This window comes from Amphiura filiformis, chromosome 3, assembly GCF_039555335.1.
Source record: "Amphiura filiformis chromosome 3, Afil_fr2py, whole genome shotgun sequence".
NCBI lineage: Eukaryota > Metazoa > Echinodermata > Ophiuroidea > Amphilepidida > Amphiuridae > Amphiura > Amphiura filiformis.
This window is the reverse complement of record NC_092630.1, coordinates 65,289,323-65,315,439: the sequence shown is the minus strand read 5'-3', so window position 1 is coordinate 65,315,439 and position 26,117 is coordinate 65,289,323. Positions and strand designations below refer to the sequence as shown.

The following is a 26,117-nucleotide window of genomic DNA, read 5'->3' as shown; positions in this document are numbered from 1 at the left end:
GGAACAATTCTATTGCTTGAACGCAGAACTTGCACATGATAAAGCTGGTTGAAATTGCGGTAGTGTTCCAGGATACCAGGGGTGTGAAATCTCCTCTTTTAAGCTAAATTCCTCTTTTTTTTAAATTTCTTTGAGGCAAAATTTGAGCTTTTTCTTTAATTTTCAGCCCATTTTGAGCTTATTTCAGTGCTTTTCCTCTTTTTTGAACAAAGTTCCTCTTTTTTCAATAGAGGTCACTCACACCCCTGGGATACGCAATAGCATGGTAATGGCGGCTTACATACCTGTACATATTATTTTCCTAGCTGCCATATATCAATTTAATTAATCCCTGACTCAAAAGCTTTCAGTGCATGATAATTATTGCTCCGTTTGGGTTACCCATAACCAGGGACAGGCGATTTGCGCGGAACTTTTTTTCCGCGTAATTCCGCGCAATTGGCTATTTTTTTTCCTATGGGCAGGGATACATGATTTGCACTGAAAAAAAAGTTCCGCGCAAATCCGCGCAATTTGCTATTTTTTTCCGCGCAAATCACCTGTCCCTGCCCATAACAATGCTGATATGTTTGAGTTGCTAAGTAATATTTTAGTTGATCAGTGAAAACTTTCAAATTTGCAAATATTTGAGAAATAAATTCTATATCATTTGTAATTGGACCACATGTTCTAGAGAAAAGATTAGACACATATGACATTTTGGCACAACAGAAATCCTGACATGAACTTGCTATTGCAATAAATAAATTAGTAATTACATTTTAAATTATAATTATAAACAAAATAACAAAAATGTTAAAATAAGGTTGCTGATAGAGTGAAAACCCCGCCTTTAATAGTCATCAGGTTGAAGTAAACATTGATACATTTAAAATGCCACTTGCAATTGGCAACTCATATTGCTGATGACAGAAAAAAATCAACTCCCATCTTGTGCAACCTGACAATTGAAATGGCTGTTTCGCCAATCCTACTATTAGGTGCTAATAGTGTTTTAACGAGGTGGAACACAATTTCAAACTTTTTGTGAAAGACTTTTTTTTTCAATTTCGGCCTGAGACGAGGTATATTCGTCTCAGATTTCGGCCTACAAAATATTGTAAAATAATTGAAATAACTTGGAAAATCAATAAATGCCTTTCAATGGGAGGTGTGAAGGGAAATGCGTTTAATAACTTCTGGTCTATGGAAACTAATATGTAGGACAGGAGATTTGTATCAAACTATGTAAATAGGGGAAATCAACCAAATCCATAGTTCCTAACAAATTTTACCAGCATTGATTTATAGTGGTTTTGGATGTTTGATTCAATTGGGAAAATTTGATATGTGGTTTAACTAATGGTTGTCACAAATGAATTCTTGACCAATGTATAATTCAGAAGTAAATGTCCCTATATCAACTTACTTTCATAAATGAGTTTGTAAACATAATACATGCATTCAATCTTGACACAAATTTTAAAATTCAAATGCATTTAAGATGGATTTATTTTGTTCAAAAATACATCTAGGTTTATTTAGCATTTACCTAACTAGCTTTATAAATTTCAAACCAAATTCTGCATTTTTATAAATATCCAACAGAATTTGTGGATTTCCCCCATTGTCTATTTAGCAAAATGATTTTTAGGAGAATTCATATTCTCTGATACTCACAGTAAAACATAGTTATCCAAACTGACATCCCTGCACTAACTGTTTTTAGCAAAACAATATCTACCCTTCTTGTAGATTCCTACATATTATTGCTTCAATAGGTGACATACATAATGGTGACATGCATGATGGGAAAGACAAGGACTTAACCCTAATCCATGTTCAGCCCTGCTTACTCCTAAGAGTTTAAATGACCTTCAATTTAGATCAATCTGTGAATCTCACAATGTTTTCAACTGTCAAGAGTTTCAGCCTGTTTTTCCTTGCAACAAATGCAATCCTAAATTTAAGCATATTTTGAGCTTAGTTGTCAGCTGAATGTGGGATGGCTTATCTAGAATAGGTCACCCTTTTCAGGCTATAAACAGAAAAATAGGGGGAAGGACTTTTGATGTGCAACTTTCATCAAATATGTTTCAAAAATATAAAATGTTTTTAGCTTACAAAACACATGCATTCTGTGTCAAAACTGTAACAGTATAACCCCAGAAATGGCAATGGTTCTCAAGCAACAAAATACATTCAATAGTCCATACAGCACAACAATACAGCTGTTTGGGCAATACCTTTATTAATTTCCATTACCATAATCCATCACAGCCAAGCACACCTCAACTTTGGTATAAGCAAAATTAGGATGCCCTGTCCATAATCTCTGTAACTCTATTCCACAATACTTGATTTTTTTGTCAAAACTCTGGGCAAGTTAAATATTGGAATTGCTTTGCATATTGCTTAACACAAAGTTTGCCTTTTATCAAACTTACAAGATTTGGCCATGCATGTCACTTACATTTACTCCGGCATTGGACAGAGTTGCCTGTAGCTTCCTTCCCATACTTCTGCCGACAGAATTGGAGAAAGACTCAATTTTCCTTCTTATTTTCTGAGGAGTACTGGCTATTGTCATGTCATTGTGGAGATTGTAGGAATAGACCTCCAAGGTACATGTGAAATCTGATGGAACATTCTCACTGCAAGAAAAATATAGAGCAATAATAATTTAATGTAGCCTATAACTAAAAGAAAACTATACAGTAATAATAATTACATATATATCCTTACATTCCCATTTCATTTTCACCACTTTGTGCTATTTTGTTCCTCATCAAAATCTATTAAACTGAAATCATTTGCCAAAATCAAGTAAGATTTCTTGAATGTTAAATAATTGGGTGTTCAAAAATCTAGACAATAATTCCAAGAGAGAATACACTATTTTGACTAACAATGCTCTGAAACCACAAATGATAAATTTATATCATGGCAGATTCAGGATTCTATGGACACTGTACTGAAAAAGAAATCATTGTACAAAAGTCAACCTAATAAGAAATGGTCATTCCCCTGTAGGTATAAGTCATATTTATCTCCAGCCAATTTGCCTTCAAGGATGATATCCATGCTCAATCTTGTTCATCCGTAATTTAAACTTACAAACAAAATCCTACTGCATCCAATTTCCAATTTGTAGCATGTTTATTTAGTGTTTCATTTGGTTCTTTGACTGGAGGGGATAACGACAATCTTATTTGAAATGTTTGGACAACACAAGTCGACTTGAACTAATTCAGGTGAAATTAGACTCACTGCTTTCTGCTGGGTAAAAAGTCAGAGCAGGAAATGGACAGTTTGAAGCCCAGTTATGTTGAATGGTACACAATAAGATGTGAACTTTTAACATAATGTGGCGTGATCAAGCAAAATGAGTCTGATGTCAGTAACTTGGTCAAAAGAAGCATTCAATTTATTCTATATTTTATTGCTTTTAGAGACATGAAATTGACTATATCTCTGTAAGTTCAATTTTGATCAGATTTTTAACATATTGCAGGTTTCAAAATATTTAATTAAAACTACAAAATCAATTTTATTTAATAAGAAAGTAAACTGGCTTGATCGCATGACATATCTAGTTACAATGTCGCCAGTACTACAGTCCTGAAAGGAAATGTCTAGTGGCATTAATTTGCTTTATTTTCATTTTGTTCTGTTTCTTATTTACTTTCTTTTCTGTCATACTAAATATTGGAGCCTTGTTAGGACTACATGATTTGATTCTCTGTACATACATAGCCAAAGGTGGTATGCTTGAATTTACAAAATGTGCACAAAAAACATAAACCACATTTTGAAAGAATTCTCTGTGAACTGATGCATGATGTGTGCACACTACAGCTATTTAAATATGGAAATTATTAAGAGACAATAATGTTCATGTTCCTATCATCAAAATTTCATAAATGTCAACTTTTGTATTCAATATTTTCCCCCATCTGCACCCTTCCTTGATTCAACCACTAGTTTATTTATTGTGACATTTTCATAATCATTGTCAAAAGTAAGAAATTTTAGAACTCTAATAAATTAACAATGTCAAAATGCTCAAGTGAATCAGCTTGAACAATGTTTTTAATTACATACGGTTCAAGCAGTATTAAACTAAAGTGAAATATCTTTCTACTTTAGTGCGTTCTTTTTTGTGAATTTGCAACCTAGACTTGTGCATATCATTATATGAAACATTTGTAAACCTGTTTTATTGATATTTTTTTTCATATTAATTGTGAATGCAATAGTCGATTTATGTCTGCTAGGGATCAACTCAAAAATTTGATGACATACTACTAAGTGCTTTCATTAGGAGGCTGACCCCCTCCCTCCCTGAGTGTAATGTAAGTGTGAAATAGATCAACTTTGACCAATATTTTAAATAGTTTTTTACAATCGTAATCAGACTGTTTGACCCCCTCCCCCTTACGAAAGGACTTTTGTTTATATCACATCATCAAACTGTTGTTCCCTTTGAGTCTCGATAAAGATTACTACTGACCACTCTAAGGCCTCAAAAAGAAAAAAGGTATTTAAATTTGATATAGTATAGATAATTAATGTTCTGCTGGAACAACGTAGTTTGTGACAGTTTGAAGTTAAAAAGTAAAAAAAGAAGAAAATGTTTCATGATATCCTGTGTGCAATCCTACATGTCTTTTAGTATTAAAAAACATGTTAAGATTAAGTAGTCTTTCACCCAAAAAACAACAAATTAATAATAACAAAAAAATCACAACCTACATACCCTATTTTTATATGATACACCAATCAAAGCCAGTAAGTTATCTATGGTTAGTGCTTGACCATGATTAGTGATTTACCTCAGGGTAGCCTATCTCTGTTAATGTTCTTGCACAAAGATTGTAGACTTACTGTTTGTGTAAGGTTCATGTTAAGGTTGTGGTAAATATATCCTTGCAAGAAGATTGTATCATCAAGATTGGCACATGTGATGTTGATGCTGGTGTATAAGGAAGGTTAACTGCATGGTAGGACTGGGCTAGGGTTAGAGTCAGGACATCTAGGTGGATAGGGTTTGGGTGGTGGCATTTAAACTACATACATGAAAATCTTGTACTTTTGTGTCCAGGATGAAATCTATTTCTGTCCTATACATTGTGCTTAGCTAAATTATTGGGTTTTTGTATTCTTGCCATATGTAATGATATTTTTGTTGTTTTTATAATGTATTGTATTGTAAAGCGCTTTGTACATGAAAAGGCGCTTAATAAATGATGCTTATTATTATTATTATTATTATTTATGGTTTATGCTATTACCAGATTAAGGTTAGAGTAACGATAAGACTCGGGATATACTTTCTTCCACACTGGCACAGGCCTGCTCGTGTCTTTAATTGCAATTAGTGTTTCAGTTTAATGTTTGTGCAGGCTTAGGGTTAGATTAATATCTAGTCCTGGCTTAGGGTATTATCCAGACAGTCTTTGTTGACTTCAGCCCTATTTATGTTCATATCTATGGTCAATGTTGGCTTTAGGTATCATCCAGCTTGACATTTGTTTCTGTCGCATTGACATTAGTGTTTTGACCAAGTTTTACATTGCTGCTACTTACAAGACAATTGTATCATCAAAATTGACATCTGTCTCTGTTCTGTCAATGTTTGTGACAAGTTGTGTATCAAAGATTTCATGTCCTATCCTGATTAGACAAAACACTGCATATCTGTGATGATCTGTAACAAAATCAAAGCAAAACATAATAAAAAGAGATGAAACTCAAGATGATTTTATCAATGTGCCTCTTGAGGAGACAGTCAGTATTTTCATTGATGACATCAATAAGTAATATAAACCCAGTCCAATTCTATACTCCCATTGTACACATATATCCAGTGCTTTTCTGATAACGCCCGAGCAAAATATCTGGATCACATTGCATCACACCATAGATAATGAAGGAAACACTACATTCTACTACTATAGCAGGCGCCTGAATGCTATGAGTACTTGATTGATGCACTGAAATTGGGCTATGTTAGTAGGGTTTCCGCTATGCAATTTTATGTTTTTGCAGAAAACTCTTGGCTATTGGAGGCCTTCTTGTTTACTTTCTGAATTTGATAAATGCTTATAGTGCTCACTTAAATTGAAGTGAAAGGAAAAGCATCTTGTTTTACCTTCAAGCTTACTTCTTTAAAAGCAATCATTCTGAGTGGTCATTTAGGCTTTGATTACAAGTTGTATGCCAAAATAGAACAAGCACTTAAAAATTGTAAATTTTCACACTGCTTTGCTTATTTGTGAATGCTTTAAACACAATATTAATGTTTTTGCAAATAACCTCAAAAAATGAGTGTATGCATAAATTTAAATAAAATCAATTAAGTAACAATGATTATGCACTGAATTAAGTACAGCCATATCACAATAATTGTCATTATAATAATCATTGCAATCAAATTATAATTCCAATAAAATATGCAGGAAATCATTTAATATAGATAATTGTCAAGTCCTTATAACACTCAAACTACTAATGGTAACACAGCCATATTACAATTCACCTATATTCAGTTATTCCAACAATCCTTGGCAAAGTCCATCTTCATCACTGTGCATATTGAACTGTGCATCAATGATGATGTAATCTCAGTTTCTTCTGCAAATGTTTTTGGGAATTACCGAAATGGTCTATTGTGATCATAAGCATAATCATAATCATTGCAATCAAATTATATTTCCAATAAAATATGCAGGAAATTGTTTAATATGGATCATTTTCAAGCTCTTATCCTCTCCCTTCCATGCACTTATTACCAACACTCAATATAATCCAATGGCTTCAACATTTCATTTCCCTACCCCCTATGGCAATACCAGCAAAACCCAGTTCTCAAATCCTAAATAAGCATTGCGCTTATGTACAATCTCACTAATATTTTTTATTCTCAGCCCGAGGACATCCAATAATCTGCCAACGTTGAGCTACATTGATAACGAGGATTACCACGGTCTGCAAATGTAGCAATCAGAATTCATACGATTCCTAATGCCCTTTCAAATAAATCACATGCAGAAAGATTAAAACAGGATAATTGTGTGATATTTCTCCAGGCAAATTTGGTTTAATCGACAAACGACGAGTAAAAGTGGATTAAGTCGGAAAAAATATCGCTAGTGAGCTGTCATGTCTATAAAACCCACAGGGAATTCGAAATTAAATTATTTCTTTTAATTTCTTTTTGCTTCTAAAAACAGGTAGAATCTTTGCTCAGCTATAAAAATACATATTTTAAAACATGCCTCCAAGTCAAAATACATGATTCTTTTTCTTAAGTTGGAATGTTTCATAAGTTTATGCTAAATTGTGCATATGCTGTAAGACATTTGACAATGTTTTTAAATTCAATTGTATTTCCCCTTATGCTCCTACATAATTTGTTCACTAACCAGCACAAATATGTATATGTATGTCTATTCTATATCATGTCTTCAATTTGTCTTCTCTATTGGTGACAAGGTGTGACAGGTAAAGGCCATGTTATCTGCCTCACAGTTACATTATGTGAATGCAAGGTGCTAAATATTATGAATATCATTTCATGTGCTGAAGAAAATGCATATTATTGCCTCACACCAGTCAACACAACAGCAATCTCAAAGGTCGGTACTTATAAAAGGGACCACCTTCAATACTGAACAGAATTGAGTTAAAAGTCATCTCGGATGAGACAATTCATTTTGAGTTGTAAATGCTTGGCTTACTTAGGAATTGGATACGCTCTATTTTAGTCTGGTATTATCTTAGTCATCTCTTTGTATCTATGTAGTGTCTTTTAATTCAAAGCAAAGGTATAGCAAATGACATATTTTCTGACATACACGTCCTATAGGTAAATTAAGTATTTCTTGACCAAACTGGAACATGCGCGTTGGGTCCACGAACTAAGCGTGTACGCAATGTAAGGCACATATATGCTTTCTTCTGTACCACGCAATGTCGTGTGTGTTTATCACGGAGCCACTAGCGTTCATAGTGTTCGATCTTGGCCAAGAATTACTTAATTTATCTGTAGTATTTATCCAGATAAGTTTCTGCATCAGATGTTAAATTGTAAGCAATTAAAATACACATTAATCTATTCTAGGTCAACCTGAATTAAGACATTCATCGTGGATAACCTTGTAGGTATCCTACACTTACCTCCTCTGTTCTTGATGTGGTCATTAACACCCCATAACAAAGGTATCCTGATGTCTGCAAAAACAAAATGCAAAATAAGAAAAGTAAATGTAATTGGTAAGTTCTGGTTATATCTTTACTGTTTTGTTTATTTTTGTCATGAAACTACTAAATATAAGACTAACTCAAAAACAGAAATGCTTTTATTTATTTTTTGCATAGAAATGCGTATGGGACTGAACAACTCTAACATTGGGACTGCCTTCAAAAAAGGAATAACATTAGTCTGTAAGTAGGGCTCATAAGGTTCTAAACTCAATATTTTTACAGAAAACACTTTGAATTAAATATAGGTCAGCCAGGTATGTGCAGGAATTTCAATTCTAAGGATTTTGTCATTAAGCCACATCTTGTCATCCTTACACGAATACACCTGCTAGCCTGCCACGTAGGTGTGCAATGGGGCATGGTATCATCACACATTGCACCATATGCATTGATGCCTTCCTATATTTGTATGGTGTGTCTCAAAGTGTCAATATATTCAAACATCTATTAGCCCCATGTCAATGAGTTAGTCCAAAATATATAAGATGCATTTTTTAAGATATACGTGCTACAATGGAAGCAGCTTGAATGCACTGTATCAAATGTTTTGTTGTTTTAAGAACCTGTGCTCTCAATCTCTAATTCCATCTCTATCGCTAACGCTCCCCCCTTAATATTGGAACCTTTCCCTTAGCCTCTTTCTTTCCACTTGATTTCCCAAATTCTTACATATTATCAGCACATCACTAGTTAACTAAAGCATTGTTTTGGAAAACAATTGACTTTTCACAGCTCTGTTTTATTCAAATCAATGCACATGTGTAAACTTGAATGCTATTGAAACAACAGTAGGTACAGTGCTGAGAAATTGAAGAATCATGCCAAAACCCATGATAATTTACAATATGCTATTTGTCAGATGTATCTAGGTTCCCAAGCCTTTCCCACTAGAATGTTGAGTGCATCTAGTATGTTGAGTGAATTCAGTCTGTCAAAAAAGAATAAATGTGAACTTGTTTTTGTAGATGAAACAACTATTTCCCACTAACAAAACATTGATGTTACTAAAGTAGGTACTTGGATGCATATATTATCAGTTTTTTAAAACTCAGTATGAAACTTGTGTAACCATGGTAACTTATGCAAGTACATTTTAATGCGATTAAATTTAAAACGCTAAGTCTGAAAATAACAATCTTTGCTATTCACAGCACTGGTCCTGTTCAAATTCAAATGCATTAAGAGACAGTATAATAGTGTTGTTTTACCTAAAGCCCAAATTGATACAGAGTAGGCAAGTTGATGTGAAAAAGCTTGATTTGAAAAGACACAAGTGTTTTATTTATAAATGTTCTGTTCCATTAATACATTTTGATGAACTGCGATAAACACTCATTCACTTCAAAAGAAATATTGGTTGAAATTGTGCGTTTTTTACATGTCTGTTGTTGGCGTCAATTGTCTTGCTCTGTTTATCAAACCATTATAAAGTCAGAAAAAAGAAAGAAACCCAATTCATTAAAATCTTGCCTTTGCACATAACTTGTTTCATAACACAAAACTATGATTATAATGTCGTTCTGTATCTCAATGAACCTTGCTAAAAGAAGTTACAGGTCCCACACATCCAATAAAGCTTCATTTGTATGCATCGGTGCCCAGAATGGAACTCATTAGAAAACCAAAGTAGATGAGCAGAACAAAATGGTTCCAATGACTTCATGTATATTACATGGGCCACAAAAGGGGTACGTGCTGCAAACCTGTAGTATATGGTTGATGTTAATTTGGCTGGTGGTTGGAACTCACTTTGTGATTTTAATTAAAACAATGAATCATTGCTAGTTTAAGAGTTGGGATTAATATGACAAGATATGCAGTCGCTCTTTGCATTTGGTATAGTTTCATGCACAGAAACTGTGCTTTTCTTGAGTTTGATTGATTGCTTCTGTTTGGGGTATGTACAAATTTATTATGTGAATGATACTGTTTCACTGCAAAAATGAAATGCTGAGTACAAATATGCAGTGTCAATCATAAGATATTTTCCAAATATGCAAAAGCAGAGCAGTTTGTATATATCTCCTTTTTCTGATTAATTCTGCACTCTTCAGTGAATGGTAATATCAAAACATTCTACCGAACTAAGAGATTTTATACAGGATTCTTACCTGATACTGAAACTTTGCCTTTACAAGGTGTTGATGATCCTTTGCCACCATTTTCTGTTGATCTTTTACAACTGTACTCTTCTGCCTTCCTCTTCTGTAACTCTGCCATATATGCCAGGACTCTTGCATCTGAGGTAAGAAGATTCTTGGCAGCTTCTAGTGTCTGAGCTTCTCTCTTGCAGGCAGCCAAGAGTTTGGTTGTACCTTCACGCATCTTGATTTCAAGATCAATCTTCTGTTGGATATCATAGTCCTATAATAATGACAAAAGAAAAATTGAAAAGAAAAATTAAGGCCATGTCTCAGTTACATCTCAGTTTTTTGTTACTGTATATATGATATGATGATGGTGAAATAAACTTGAACTTGAACTTATATGAACTAACAAGTGAAGAATATTATGTTGCAGGTAATAGCAATTATACAATATAACATAATGTTATGTTATGTTATACTAATACTTCAAAGGCTGTCAGAATTTGTTTTCATATTAACAAAATATAAATACCAAAGCACTAACTGATCGAATTCACATAATACGTTCATGGGGCTCAAGAAAGGAAACATTTTTCAGACCTCTTTTCTGTTTACAGTTTACACATGTGATAGACTCTGTTCGTATATAAGTTCGCTTTTGATGACACAGGTCTACATGCATGTGCTAATTAAAAAAATAACATTAACAATGTGTCATGAAGGCTGGTGAAGTCATGGGCAAATCTGTTATGTCTGGTACTGTTGATGAATGTGAACAGACTTGTCACAAGAGATCCTGGGTTCAATGCTATGTCAAGGCAAGTATGTAAATGACACAGACTGCTGCCCTGGTCAAAACCTATTTGGCTAGGTCATGTTTAACAGTCATAATGACTACATTTGAATAACTGGGTTAAAGATGCATCTTGTAATCAGCAGGCTAATGACATTAATGGGGATCAGACACTGGTATTGTGATCAGACACTTGTATGTTACAAATAGTATGTCTAGTTTTATGGTCAAGTAACACTCAGCAGTGTCCATGGTTCATCTTTCAAGGTGAATATGAATAATGGGAAAGCTGTGATGTCATCACTGTGTGTTTAGTGATATCTTAAAACAATGACCAAATGTTCAGTAAAAATGTGTCGAGTCTGGTTTTCTGATTGGGTATAAAATGCTCACTTACTGTGAGGACTTGAGTTCACATCTTATTCATGGTGAAAATGAATGATGGTTACAGGGTCTTATCAGGCCTGTACAATTAAAATTGTCAAGTGTGTCATGGAAGACCACCCGCAATGCCGAAGACCACTTCCAAACTTCCTGTCTACCAGCTTTTATGGCAGCAAGGAGGTGGTCATGTGTGTATTTATAAATATAGTCAAAGCACACTGTTAACAGTCATGGCTATTACTAGGTCTCAGGTTCAATGCTAAGTCAAGGTGAGTATGGTGAATCATAACAGATGGGTTGGCTGAATGATTAGTTGATTATATGTGGCACATGTTGGTTGCTGTTGTCCTGACACTACATAATGATGTGACACTTTAGAGTAGGATCATTAGCATTAAATTCAAGGAAAGTCACTGAAACCTATCTGACCTGCCAAGTCATTTTCCCAAGTCATAATTGCAATATTCAAGAGAAAACCATGCCACTTGCTACAGTGTAACCTTCCATTAGGGTTTAATCATTCAAACTGTACTCAGACACAATTATGTGCCTCATTAGGTTATGCAAATGAAAACCCATCAGCTGCCATCATCACTCCCAAGGACTCGGTTCATTATGTTAATAATCATTACCATTCTTGTGTAAATTGAAGTAATGTTCATCATGTTCATTTTAATGATTACTGGTAACAGCTTATAGCTATAAAATACCAAATTTACACTGGTTTTTGATGTCACTGAAGTCCAATTATATTCTTGCTAATTTATTGTACAATGAATGACATAATTATCAGCATTTCCAGTCGGTAATCCAGCCTTAACTCGGAACTAAATTCTTGTGTTACACTATGAAGCAGGAACTCTAGATTCACATAGAGAGGCCAAAAAGTATCATATGTATCCTTCAAAGTGACTTGCAGGTTGGTTTGCTAGATGCAGAGTTCATATTCATCATGAAAATATTAAATATATCATTTAATTGAAGTCTATTGATTGACTGCATCAAGTCTTCAAAAACATCAAATTCACAAAGTGAAAACAACTAATCAAGGTTATGCTGATCTAAGATACAATGAGATCTTGCATATTCAAATAACCAGAACAATTCTTAATCTTATGCTATTCAGGTGAATGCTATGTCAAAGGCAGCCAGGGTTTGAATCCTTCTTTGATGCCATCAAACTAATATTTAGTGGTGCATCAGTCATGACATAGTAAGTGACACTTTCATTTGAACACACAAACCTACATCACAACATTTGTTTGCATTAATAAATTCGGTACAATTACCGAATAGGGTGCAAACTTGCTAGACTTGAGTTCAGTCCTCGTTTACAGAGTTTAGGGTTAGGGTTTAGGGTTGGGGTAGGGCAGTCTTGTAATAAGACTAGTAGAGTTGCACCCTATTCGGCAATCGCTCCATAAATTCATCAACTGAGCTCAAAACTTAAAAATGAATTAAGATCATCGCATAATATGACATACAAGTTGGCCCAATGGGAACATTTCAGTACTTGTAAACAGTTGATTTGTGATCTGATAGCAAAATGTAGAGCAAAATGATGATATGGAATCAGATAATCAACCCATGACATTCAGAGTGCCAAAAACAGTTTACACCAAGGAACACCTGTGCACAACCAAAGAAAGATTTGTACTTCTTGAAAAAGGTGCAATTTCTTGAATGTATTATTTAATGCGTTGATATATATATTTATATGAAATGGTATGTAATTTCATGATCTGTTTTTGAATTCTATGTTGCACAAAATTATGAAACAAACTGTTTTGAGTTGTAACTAAAGCATGATGAGTAATGTTATTGCCTTATTGGGCTGAGCATGATTGTGCAAAGATTTGAACTAATAAAAGGACTTCCCAATATGATGCATTGCTGTATATGAGAAATAATTTAGAAGATTAAGTTGCTAATGCCATACTGTAAGGCACCCTCCTCTATTCTCTACAACCATCCATCACAAGAAATGCTTGAATTTAAATCAAATAATTTCTGCCAAAAATCACTGCCTGACATTTAAAAACCTTTTGATTTCTAAAGATTCTCCCACATGAAAAAAAATCCAATTATATGTGTGTGTAGTTCAATCCATCAAAGTGAATGACATCATGACATCCCTTTTTTTAATGCTAATGTGCAAACATGACAATTATGGCCAATTTGTAAAATTTGACAAAAAGGAAGGGATTTGAAAGAATCCCTTGGTCTCTTTCCTCCCACTCGAAGACATGTATACCAACATCAATCCATCAAACAAATGTGTCATGTCAGATCGTGCAGATTGGTTATTCCACATCTAATTACACAAAAAGGCACAATTGAACTACATATTTTGGCAGTACATTATTTTCATGGTTTATGTTCATTTCTAAAAAGGAAGCAATGAGGCACAAATCAAAACAAAATGTGCAAATATCTATAAGGCCCATAAAAATAGAAAGTCTGTCTCAGACACCTGTGCGCATTGCTGTGTGAACTCCAATTAATGCTTAGCGCTACGCACTGGCTGTAAAATTCATTGTGTTTTTCCCCACCACTGCGGCTCACCAACTCGCCCTACACTCATCCTTTTAAGGGAATTTTTGTTTCATCAAATACATTGAATACAAGGAAATAATATACTAAAAACAGATACAAATATTCTGTTGACTGTTCACACTTTGTCTGTCTAGTATATATGTAAAAACACACGATTGCTGTTCAGTATAGCCTATAGATTACATACATGTGAACTGAAAGTTGGAAAATAAAGAGACATATAAAACTATTCATTGTGCATGTATATTACTATGTTTCTGTTTTTGAATATCACAAAGTGCATTGTGCCTTGACTGTAAAAAATATATATATCGCATAGGACTTAGCTCATTTTCAAAAAAAAAAAGAAAAAAAGAAAAGCATAGCACTTAGCTTTTCTACCAAATGTGACGGAGACAAGACTTTTCTTTTGCCTAATATGCATGCAGGCAGACCAAATGAAAAAAAGCCCTGTACGAGTGTATTTGAAAATGAATTTGATGTTGAAATTATAAGAATGATATTGAAGATGACAATGACCACTGTAACAGTAGATGGCCCATTGATCATATGATACTTTAATTTACATCAGCTCTTACTACTTAGTATTTTATCATCTTATTCTCCAAATGGTTATTAATATTCTATAGTATTAAGGGGTACTACACCCCTGGCCAATTTTGTGCATGTTTTTGCATTTTTCTCAAAAACTATAGAGCAGTGGTGACAAGTAAGATATGTATATTATAGGGGCAAGGACTACAACTACTGCACTAAAAATTCAGCAACTCAAGGCAAATAGTTATTGATTTATTGATCAAATATTGGTTTTCCCTCATTTTTGACTGTAACTCCACAACGGTTGTCTGTGCTAAAATAAAATTGCCAGTGCAGTAGTTGTAATCCTTGCCCCTATAATATACATATTTTACTTGTCACCAATGCACTCTGATAATTTTTGAGAAAAATGGAAAAATAGGCACAAAATTGGTCAGGGGTGTAGTACCCCCTTAAGGATATAGTTACCATAAACACTTCAGCTCAATAGCCACTGCCACATTATAAAATACTAAAATAATCATAATTGAATGAAAAGGATGTGAAGCAAATTCATACCATAAATATTGCTGTAAGCTGTATGTAACAACATAAATTCTTACACATTTCATTATTAATTAATCACATTACTTCCATTTATCACCAATCAATACAACACTCATTCAAGTTAAAAACATAGCATTAACATAGCCCTACTTTAGCTTTTAATATTCATTTACCAATGATTGTTTGCATTCTTGAATGTAAATGATTATGCTTTTTGGCTTGAATAACATAATATAATCAAATTTGAAACGTCTGTAATCAGTTCATTCATTATAAATTAAAACCATCACAACCATTGATGTTACCAGAATAGAATCATAAGTAAATGTTGGCGCCATGGGAATCATTTAATTATATTACTTGAATTTTCTAACCCAATAATTCTTCCGTCAACTCCAAGTACACATCAACAGTGTTCGTACAGCAGTGGGATGTGTATATATTTTAATCTCTCTTTTAAACAGAAAGAAAGGAAAGAAAATAATAGAAAGGGGAAAAATTAAAAATGATTTGTTGCAAGAGTTCTTCGACTAATGATACTGTCCTGTCTGTCTTTCTATAAAACCTTTCTTTTCACTATAGGTTTTGCATGACAGAGTCACATTAATCAAGATAGTATTGTCATCGTACAAATGATGTTACCTGAAATGGCATCATGAATGCTCCATATGCAGGGCACATAATGCAATCTAAGTGAGACTGTTAAATGACATCTATATTACTTTGCATTAGTAATTGTCTAGTCTATGTAATGCTATCTAAGGATAGATAGATAGATGTATTTATGTGGCAGTTGATGAAAGGCTCAAAGCTTCTAGAACATTTATATTTTTAACTGCTTAATCACCTGCTTAAGATGCAGGAAAATTACATTCAAATTGGTACATACCCGTTCTAACTTTAAATAAATCCGACAGTGGTTATTATGTGACAGTGTTCGATATAATTATGTTGAGATAATGTAATAATGATAATTTTGTGTCAATATTACTTAATTTCAAGCATATTTCAAAATGTTATACATGTATATCACTATTTTTGTGTTTCTTACATAATGCTGAAGATGTTTTCTTCACAATTTGAATATCTCAGTAGCTTGGAAATCCAAATGGAAAAATGTGCACTGATACCTGAAACTACTCATATTGTGCAACATGGGTCTAGATGCAAATTCTATAGGTTCCCAGATGCATATAGCTACACTTCACTACAACATTTAAAAAATCGGTTCATGTATAGAGAGCATTAGCCTGGCAAGATGGGCAATCTTTAAGATACTGACATCTTATCGCTGCATCGATGTCATCAAATATGCACTGCACTCTGTAGCTACTACATACACCTAATTCAGAGCTCTACCCAGGCTAGTTGAGTTTAAATAAATTACAAATTGCTCAGAGAAATGATTTACAGAGTTGGTTTAATACTATGTAAATAAAACCTGCGAATGTTGAACTCGAAGGATAATGACATTTGAGGTATATAGGCAATAGGGGTATACATCAAAATCAAATTAGTGGAATGTTCAGTAATGTAATAGAAACTAAAGCATATTGGATTTTAAATGCAAAAATGTGGCTATTTAAGTGATGTGTAAAGGCCTGTCTTTTCAATAGTTACCGTATATAAACATTAAGCTCCTGATAGTTTTATTTGCCGCATTGTTTGCATGATTCCATTGAGAATTGGTTAAAATTAAAAACTTTCCGATTTTGACATAATTTTCAGGAAAAGGACAAAAAATGAGTTCAAGAAATTTTAAAAAATAGGTACGATGGCAAGGTGCTGAATTTATTTCAACAACATTCTTTCATATTAATTTTTCATCATCATCAAATTTTGATAATTCCTGCATAAGCTTACTTGGACAGCATCCATAATTCCTGCATTGATGCCCTCTTATCCCAAGTGGTAGATATGCTAATCCAGAGTATTAGACTAACATATCACACTTACATATGACAGCTTACTATGCAATAATCCTTCAAATTGTTGAAAACTTATTAAAATTTAAAATTTCTGATACCTCAAAGTGGGTGACTGTACCGTGAGTCAATATTTAGTCTTTCCTTTAGTGTTTTGATCTTGGTTCTCTAAATCTTGAGTGTCTTCTATACATCTTGTTACCGATGCAAATTTATGAGGAGATTCAGCACCTTTCAGTGATGTGAATTTCATCATCAACTGTACTGTCAAAAACAAGGGACAAATTAACTCTTATTTGTTCATATTTAGAATCAAAAGCAAATCTACCAGCTCTACCAAAAGTGGATGTTAAGTGCATCCATATGAGAACGTTTCTATTACTTTCTCTTTTTAATATAAAATCAACATGAAATATGTTCAAATCATATCAGCATGTCCGCAATTGGTTCAGTTGTTCTTGCAAACCTTTTCATGAATACAATTCCTCTTATTTTGATTGAGCCTATTGGCAAGAGCCTGGCATTAGGGTTGAAGCAGGTATGAGGAGCCTGTAATGTGAGACTGGGTGACTAACACTCCTGGACAAAAAATGTTGTCAGGTGTGTTCTCTATACTAAAGCTGCTTTCTGATGGAAAACAAATATATAGCATATGGCCTGATTTCTAGAAGCTTGGATATCAACTTCGAAAAATACCTTATTTTAGGTAAAGTAAAAGATTTGGCAACTGAATTACCATTTGATACAACAAGTTTTTTCTTTTTTTATTCCAGAATTTATAAGATCTTTTGATTCTACTTCAAATGAACAATTGTCTGAAGTGAAGAACTATTCTCTCAAGAAAACTAACATAAAAGCTGGAATGTTCAGCTTTTCTACATAAAGATTATTAAAAAAAACCCATCAAAACCTAAACAAAAAAACAACCCTGATGTTACCAAAATATTTGAAAGGAAGACAATTTGTCCTTTGTACTTTTTCATAGATAGCTTCAAGATATGTTTGATTACTGATCGGCAGGAACATGTTATAATTCATGCTGCAATATATCGCTCATTTATTTAAAATATTACAGCCTTACTTAAAAATGAATTTAGGTTGCAATGAGTAAAATGACCACTTATATTCATACCCACATACATTCATAGTCTATATTTGCCCATACCTGCCAGAAAGGCTAGCCAGGTTTCATGAAATTGGGTCTTATGGTGACTAATGCTTCAAACAAACCTATTATCATCAGGTGTGTTTTAGATCCACAATGACTGCCACTCACCGTTCTCACTCAAGTCAAGTGTTAAAGGCTCCTAGGAAATGCAACAGGTACATCTGAACGGTAGATATTTTAATTTGACACAAAATTTGGATCATTTAAATCTGCTAAAATATGTAATTGGGTGAATATATGCAGAACACTTGAGCACATATTATGCTACAGGTAGAATGTTGCCCTTTTGGGTCAATAAATGTAAATTGGTGCAACATGATATGGCAAATGCTAGAATTTGGATCTTTGGAACTTTTTTTATCTTTACCATGTAAGTTTGACATTAACAGGCACATTTGCTTAAATCCAGTTTTTGATGTTTACAACTTTTACATTCTCCTGCAAAGAAATGGATTTTAGTGAAATTATACCATATTGAGAGTGAAAACAACATATAACTACAGAAATACCACTTACAATGTCTTTGATTTTATACAGAATACAAATTTGGCATCATAATCAACAATAATTTATTATTTTTATTCATAAATGCAAGGAAACGATGGACTTATTTATCTATTTATTTACATTATTTTCTCAATTTTATATTTGCAAGTATTGTTCCAAAGTTAAGTTCCCCAAAAATTCAAAGCACTTGGCATATTCCCAAGAATTTGCCCTTACGTGAACCAATTTACAGTAAAAATATATATTTCCAGGGTGTATGATTATATCCACTCAAAGCTGATAATTATATTCAAATCATCTTGGAAATGACCCTCATTTAATTACATTTATTTCCACTGTTACTTAAACCTAATTCAATAAGGGGAAAATGGCTAAAATAGATATACTTTTGCACTTGTGTTGAGTTAGTAGTAATATGTAATTGGAATCAACTGTCAGCAAGTTTGTCAACTTTTAAATGCATATGGCAGAACCCCGGAGACTGGACTTCTTACACAATATCCTACTAGGCCCACATTTGAGCCCTACACTTACAAAACTACCTATTCAAAAACGAATAAAATAAAATTACGATGGACACTTCATATGAATCTATTCAAGAGGAAGAACATTTAGGAGGTCATTGCCTGAAAAAAAGGATGTGGTTGTGTTAGTTCCATGTCATGTTTTCAAAGCTCCTCCATCCCTTTTTCACCTCCAATGACATCCTAAATAATGTCTTATCTGCTATTCTATTCATTTTTGAATAAGTATTTTTGAGAGTGTATCCTAAACATGCTAAATGTCAATGTTATTCATCTGAAAGTACTATATAGATCCTAATATATATCCTAAAAGAATGTGGAATATTTTAATTTTAATATTTTAAAAGGACTTTCAAAAGCAAATAAGGACTGAGTGGTCAACTTGAAAATTGCCAAACCATACATCAGAAAATGTTAAAAATGAAGTTATCAAAACATATGGTGCAAATAGATGCATTACATGCTACAGCAAATCTGGAATGGTTGTGGCTTATAGCAACAAAAAACTCAGTTTGAATACCACAAGGCAGCTATAATTATATTATACACACCTTGTGCTTAATGGAAACGCAATCCAACTATGCATCTACCTGTGTTAGCTACAGGCAGAATTCAATGCTTTTTGCCCAATTCCAGACACTATTAAAAACCTTTCTAAAAGCATTCTGACCACAGAAAAGAGTGATCTTTTGCTTCAATCACTTTATATCCGGAGTGATATTTTTGTGTAGTTGCATGGGGTGTGTTTGCTACAAAAACAAGTCATTCACTGTTGTATGAAACTCTTTCCAAGTTGAAATACATTAAGGAACATCTGTGAATAAAATCATCAGGTATTAAGAGAATCTGCCAATATCTCTTGCCTCCTTAAGCTCGCTACCATGTCTATAATCAACATCACATTATGCGGTTAGAATATGGTTGCCTGGAAATTCATCCTGGAAATAATTAGTGTTTCTTCATTACAGTAATCATTAATTTGTTAAAATCTAAAGATAAAATACAAAATTGCTGATGGCAAAGCTTCAGTATTCAGGGATCAAATTCAACAATCACATATTTTACACCTGAGTGAAATGAGAAAATAGGAGCAATCTCTTTTCCTCTCCTTCCACATGTTTCTTAATTTCTGACTCTCTCTTCTTTGCCTCCATTCCTGATAACACTTGCAGGCACTGGGGAACCTCTCAACACACAGTTAACATGCATGCTAAGCATGAAGCAAGTCTTAACCATATTAAAGTGTATGTAAAAAGCTGCATAATTTGTGACAAAACTGCCGTTTTATGTTCACAATTACAACCACGAATCAAAGAAAACCGCATTTCCCTCAAAATGTTAAATGCTACATTATATTTTGTATGAATATTGATTTGAACATTATCTTGGCTCTTGCGATTACATTAACATTTTACTGGCAGATATTATCATGATAAAATCATGCTCATGATAAAAATCCATGTTTATTGCAAATTTTAAATCACACACATATTTAAAATCCAGCATAATAAATTAATATCTATAGGTTAAAAGAAGATGTTAACATTATAACATTAACATGAAATATTAAATGCTGCCTAGTTTGCTGATTTAATAGCTATTCTCAGTCAAACTACATCCAAGAGGCGACAGTGGACATCTAAAAGAGTAGAAATTAGTTGTAATGAATATTTGAGTTGAGACAGACAGACAACATACAATGTATAGCACTGTGTTGATGAAATACATGTAGGTCTAGTCATGTTTAACCTTTCCTAATGTAGACAGATGTTAAAGCTGGGGCCATGGAAATGAACTCTAGCACTGCAATCAAATGGTTCCACAAACATATTTATTTGTTTGATTTTTGTTTCATATATATGCCAACATCTTGTCCTTTACGATCTTCCTGACAATCTCCACTCAACTGTGAGATTATTTGCAGATGATTGTGTCATCTATAAAAATTTCCAATATGGTAAAATATATTAAGTAGTACATAATTTTCATGCTGCTTTCAATCACTCGGTCATTCTACACATATAGTTTCCTCGGAGACATTCATAATCTTGAATATCCATGTTTTTTAATATGGATGTCCAATTAAATTACAAATATGTTTGAATGATTTGTTTCAAGGCAGATAAGAATAAGATTAAGCAACTGCTTTATAGGTTTGAATTTCAACCAGCCTAATCATGAAGCTCCCATGGCTAAAGGCACATGTCTCGTAAATCTGAGGTCCTGGGTTCGATTCCCAGGCAGGATAACTTTTTCTATTTGGCTCCTATGTGACGGCGAACCTTGTGAAAAATGATGCTTATTGACTATCTAGATTTGCTTTTTTTAGTAGGCGGATATGCTTCTTTAATTAAGCTTCACCTCATAATTGATGCGGGATATAAATTTGTTGCTAAGTAAGACAGACCGGCAATTTTAGAAGCTTATGATTAACACACATCTTGTGACCTAAATGAAGTAGTACAAACTAGGTTTTCTGTATGAGACATGCATCCATGTGATCATCACATCTGATACAAGAAGAAGTTAATATTCAGCATATTGATACATTTCCACTAAGGAGGCAATTTCATACCATTTCATTTCACTTAATGGTGACAGTTAGCTAATAAAGTTCTTTCTAACTGGAGGAAAGAGTAGTGGCCCGCCTTGATGTCGGGTAGGGAGGCCCTGGGATATGAATGTCTGCGACTTAGAGGCACCCTGAAAGGCAATACACCAGCCCACATTACTTCCTCTTACAGTTTATCTTGTTTATGTAGCTACGTATCGGAAGGGCAAGTTCAGTGGTACTGATGATGGGATGGAGGGCTGCTTAGGGTACATCAAGTTTGTTCAACCATAAGTTGTCAACATCTGCAGATAATAAGTTGATTTGTCCTTATACTGGAGGCCTATGTGACAGTAAAGAGTGCTGTAGGTAAGAACCATACCGCTGACATTCCAATAATTGGCAATGTTTATACAAAGACCAAAACAGGTGTACTCTATTTTGTATTGGGAAATTATATTTGTGATTAATCCCTCTAGCAAAACCTTCATCCAAGTTCAAATATATTCTGTCTTTGATGTCTCTAAATGGACTTCTCCACTTAAGAATACATTAAAGTGAACCCCATTGTTTTCAATGTGTACAGTATCCCTGCTATCTACTGAAGACAGCACTCTATTTGTAATCAAAATCTCAAATTACAAAACTCACATAAAGCATCTTAAACAAAATCAGAACATTGTCTTTATAATTTTCTGCAGAGAGTGCATACTGACAAAAACATTTCAGTGGCGATGTCGCAAGAATATACTTAACTTATATCCACTGCTACAAGTATTCTGTGAAGGATGTTAAGAAATTAAAGGTAGGAAAATTACATCATGTTTAATCTGGTTCACTAAACTTATCTGATGATTTCTCTTTCCTCTATCCTGTTTTACTCTTGCACAGTTCGGTAAAACCAAATCAGGGAATTGTATGCTGTTATGAATTCTTCTGAATACTAGCAATACATGGTAAGATGGCTAAGTGCTGACAGATTCTCCAAACCCAAATCCCAAGAACCGTTGATCTACTACATGCTTAATTGTAAAGGTTAACTCATTGCATCTGTGTAAGTTACACAATAAGATGGATATCAAAGCTGCACAATGATTTGCAATTTTGGATATTTTTGTTGTTGTTGTTTTGGCACTGTTGACATCATTCACTCAGTATTAAATCTGTTCTTTTTTGCTATATGTTAGAACCCCTTAAGGTAGACCAAGCTAAGCCGGGTCATGTATTATAGACGTGACTTGTTTGATCAAGTAGTTACCTGCTTTCTGATTCAATCAGCTACATGGCTTGTAATAAAAGCACAGGTTTTTATAAAAGAGGCCCAACCACAGAGATCACACGGACCGTGTAATTGCATCATCGATATTTGCAAGTCTGAGAGTTACTTTAAATATTTTATAATACAAATAGATTTCAACTCTACAAGACAACATGCATAAAAGATACTAGTAGTGGGAAAATATGTAATGGTAACATTGATCAAAACAGAACACTATTTTGCTAATCAATTTTAAAGTTTATTATGGTTTTGAGTATTAAAGGATTTAATCTGAATACAGACTGATGAAAACAATCATCAAATATACTAGGAATATACTCCAAATATTTGACATAGAATATTTGTTCAACAAGTATTCATTCCATCTATTTCAGTTCATTTTTAATATCTTGTGACAAATGTTTAGTTGATGAAAAATCAATTATATTATATCAAATGTCTGGTGGAAATATATTATCAATGTTATGTCATCAAACATTGGTTAGAAGTTAAACATGAAACATGACTGGAAATAGAATGGGAATAAATTAAATGACAAAGACATGTTGCATCAAATATTCTACCTCAAATACAGAGAATACAGTGGGTCTTACAATGTTCACAGAAGAAAATTGTCACCCATAAATTTGTATCTTTTCCTGTACTAACCTGTTAGGATCAACAAGGATACTCATGGAGTTATTAAAGAGATTAATAAAGAAATAATTAAGACAGTAACCCATTTTTTGCCAAAGAGATTTTCCAATGTTTCAACAATTTAAAAAAAAAAAAAGCTATATTCATGGAGAACCATAGTTGAATTATGCATTAAATTAACCAAAAAAATGTGTAGTTAACAGAATGATGCCATTTACAAGCAAATATACTTTCAGGTAGGAAACAGTGTGAAGTGATGAGCAAATTTGACTCAAGTATGAAGCAAAGGAAAACATATTCCAAAACAATATTATTACATGGCATATCTATACAGATATCAATAGAAGAAGTTCAACGACATCTGACACACAGTACCATCAAGATATAGCCCTAGGTTATACCAGAACCTAATGCCGATTACAATGGCCTTCAAGAAAATATCACTTGTTTGCTGGTTATGAAGAGCTTGCATGCTTTAGAATCGTTGCTGCCAATTATACATATCCAAATTTCTTGCTAGTATGTGCCAAATTCAATAGCTGTAACTAAGGAAGAAATTATGATAAAACTAGAAAATGACACTAGTTCATTTTTCGATCAACTCAAACATAATGATTCAATGTGCTATCTTTTTCGCCAGCCCATTCGGGGCTGGTACCTGTTTCAGGTTTGGGGTCAGTTTACTCAAGAGATTATATTTTAGTGGTATTGGAATGATTTTTTTAAAACTTTTGTGGTTAAATTTTTTAAAAATATTTTAATTCGATTTGTTAGGAAAAGTAAGTATGTTTTGCCGTTTCAACGAACGTAAAAAGCGAGTGAGTATTACCAAAGTTATGTTTGAACTAATTAATTATGACTTTAAAAGTTTAAAGGCCTAAATGTAACAATAATAGTTAATATATATAGCATCATATGGTCAGCAGAAGAAAATCTGACATCACCTATGATGTCATATCAGTGTCCTTGACCGGGGTCCTTACTCCTTGACCACTGAACAGCGTGATATCATGTTGATAACAGATCTATAGAATCAAAATCTTCATCATATCCCGGATCATATCACAGATTCTCAACAATCTGTGATCATATGGACCATATTGATGTGAAAGTAGTTATCTATCATATCCTGTGTCGTTTTATGGATAAAAATGACTCAAAATGTTATTGATGAAATGGTTGCTATCATAAACATCAGTTTTGTCTTTTCAACGGGAAAAATCCGATGCAAAATAAAGTTTTTAGGGCCTAGCTATAATATGGGCATAATTTATGCATATAGTATTGAACCAGAGGATGTTTAAAGACATTCCCACAACCCAATGGGGTTTCTGACCTTGTATGTCTGGCTTTTGTACACATATGGTACAGTTGATCATGCCTTGCATTGGAATTGTGTGCAAATATCTGGTGTTTTCATCCTATTATTTAACATTCATAACATCGAGACTTAGGAATAAAATTAATGCAGTGGGACAATATGAATGTTTCCTGTAAGAAAATCAAATATCAGTCCTAAGTCTCAACTATTAGCTCGTTGGCTGCAGTTTTAAAATGACCATTTTGTGTGTGTGGCAATGGGGACTTTGCCTTTAAAATTAGGTTATATTGATCAAATTTCCCAATCATAGTGCATTGTAGGAATGCCTTTAAGCCTCCTCTGGTATTGAACAATGTACCCCATTTGACATGCACTTATAGATAAATAAATTGTCTCACTTTATTAATTTAATAACTTCTTTATTATAAATAAAATGACACATAACTATTTGATTCATAAAATTACATTCAACAAAATGATTGAAGAGAAAACACACAAGGCACTAGGCAGACTGTTATAGAATGGAGTATGTAAGATGCCATGTCCATAGCTTCGCAGGAGTTTCCGACTAGCAATCAACATGATCAGCACATTCAGAAAAACACAGTTTAAGAGTGAAGATTGTAGTGAGTAACCAGTCCTTTATAAATGTGCTGGCAACTATCTATTATAATATAGTAGGCTTAAACTATACATTGCGAATTAATTAAGTTATTTTAAAATAAAATGTACATGTAAGTTAACTCAAACCGGCAGTGTATATATCGAAAGCAGTGAAATCGGACATTCCTAAGCGAAGATATTGAGTTAAGTAAGTTCTGGTATTACAAAATTGGAAATTGAGATATCGTGGGTAAAAAGCTGAAAAGACAAAAAACCCAACGACAACAACAACAACAACAACAACAAAACAAACAGACCAGAACAATTTGGAGTACATGTAATGAATTAAAAGAGTTGACATGAGATTAGGAATTAATGTTTTCTGCTGTTTCAGTGTGCATGTTCTCATCGTTGATGGTTTGGTGGACTGTCATGTAGATGTAAGCGTGATCC

The 26,117-nt window shown here is 33.5% G+C and overlaps 1 protein-coding gene across 11 annotated transcripts in view; it reads right to left on the bottom strand.

Moving 5' to 3' along the window:
• LOC140148976 (rhotekin-like) overlaps window positions 1-26,117 on the bottom strand; it is a 152,811-nt gene that overhangs the window by 26,811 nt on the left and 99,883 nt on the right. For all 11 annotated transcript variants that reach the window (XM_072171091.1, XM_072171096.1, XM_072171094.1 and 8 more), the window contains 4 exons: window positions 10,359-10,611; window positions 8,161-8,214; window positions 5,569-5,689; window positions 2,453-2,633 (listed from right to left, as the gene is read on the bottom strand). In XM_072171091.1, coding sequence (XP_072027192.1) covers window positions 2,453-2,633; window positions 5,569-5,689; window positions 8,161-8,214; window positions 10,359-10,611 — 609 coding nt within the window. The remainder of the gene's footprint in view (window positions 1-2,452; window positions 2,634-5,568; window positions 5,690-8,160; window positions 8,215-10,358; window positions 10,612-26,117) is intronic.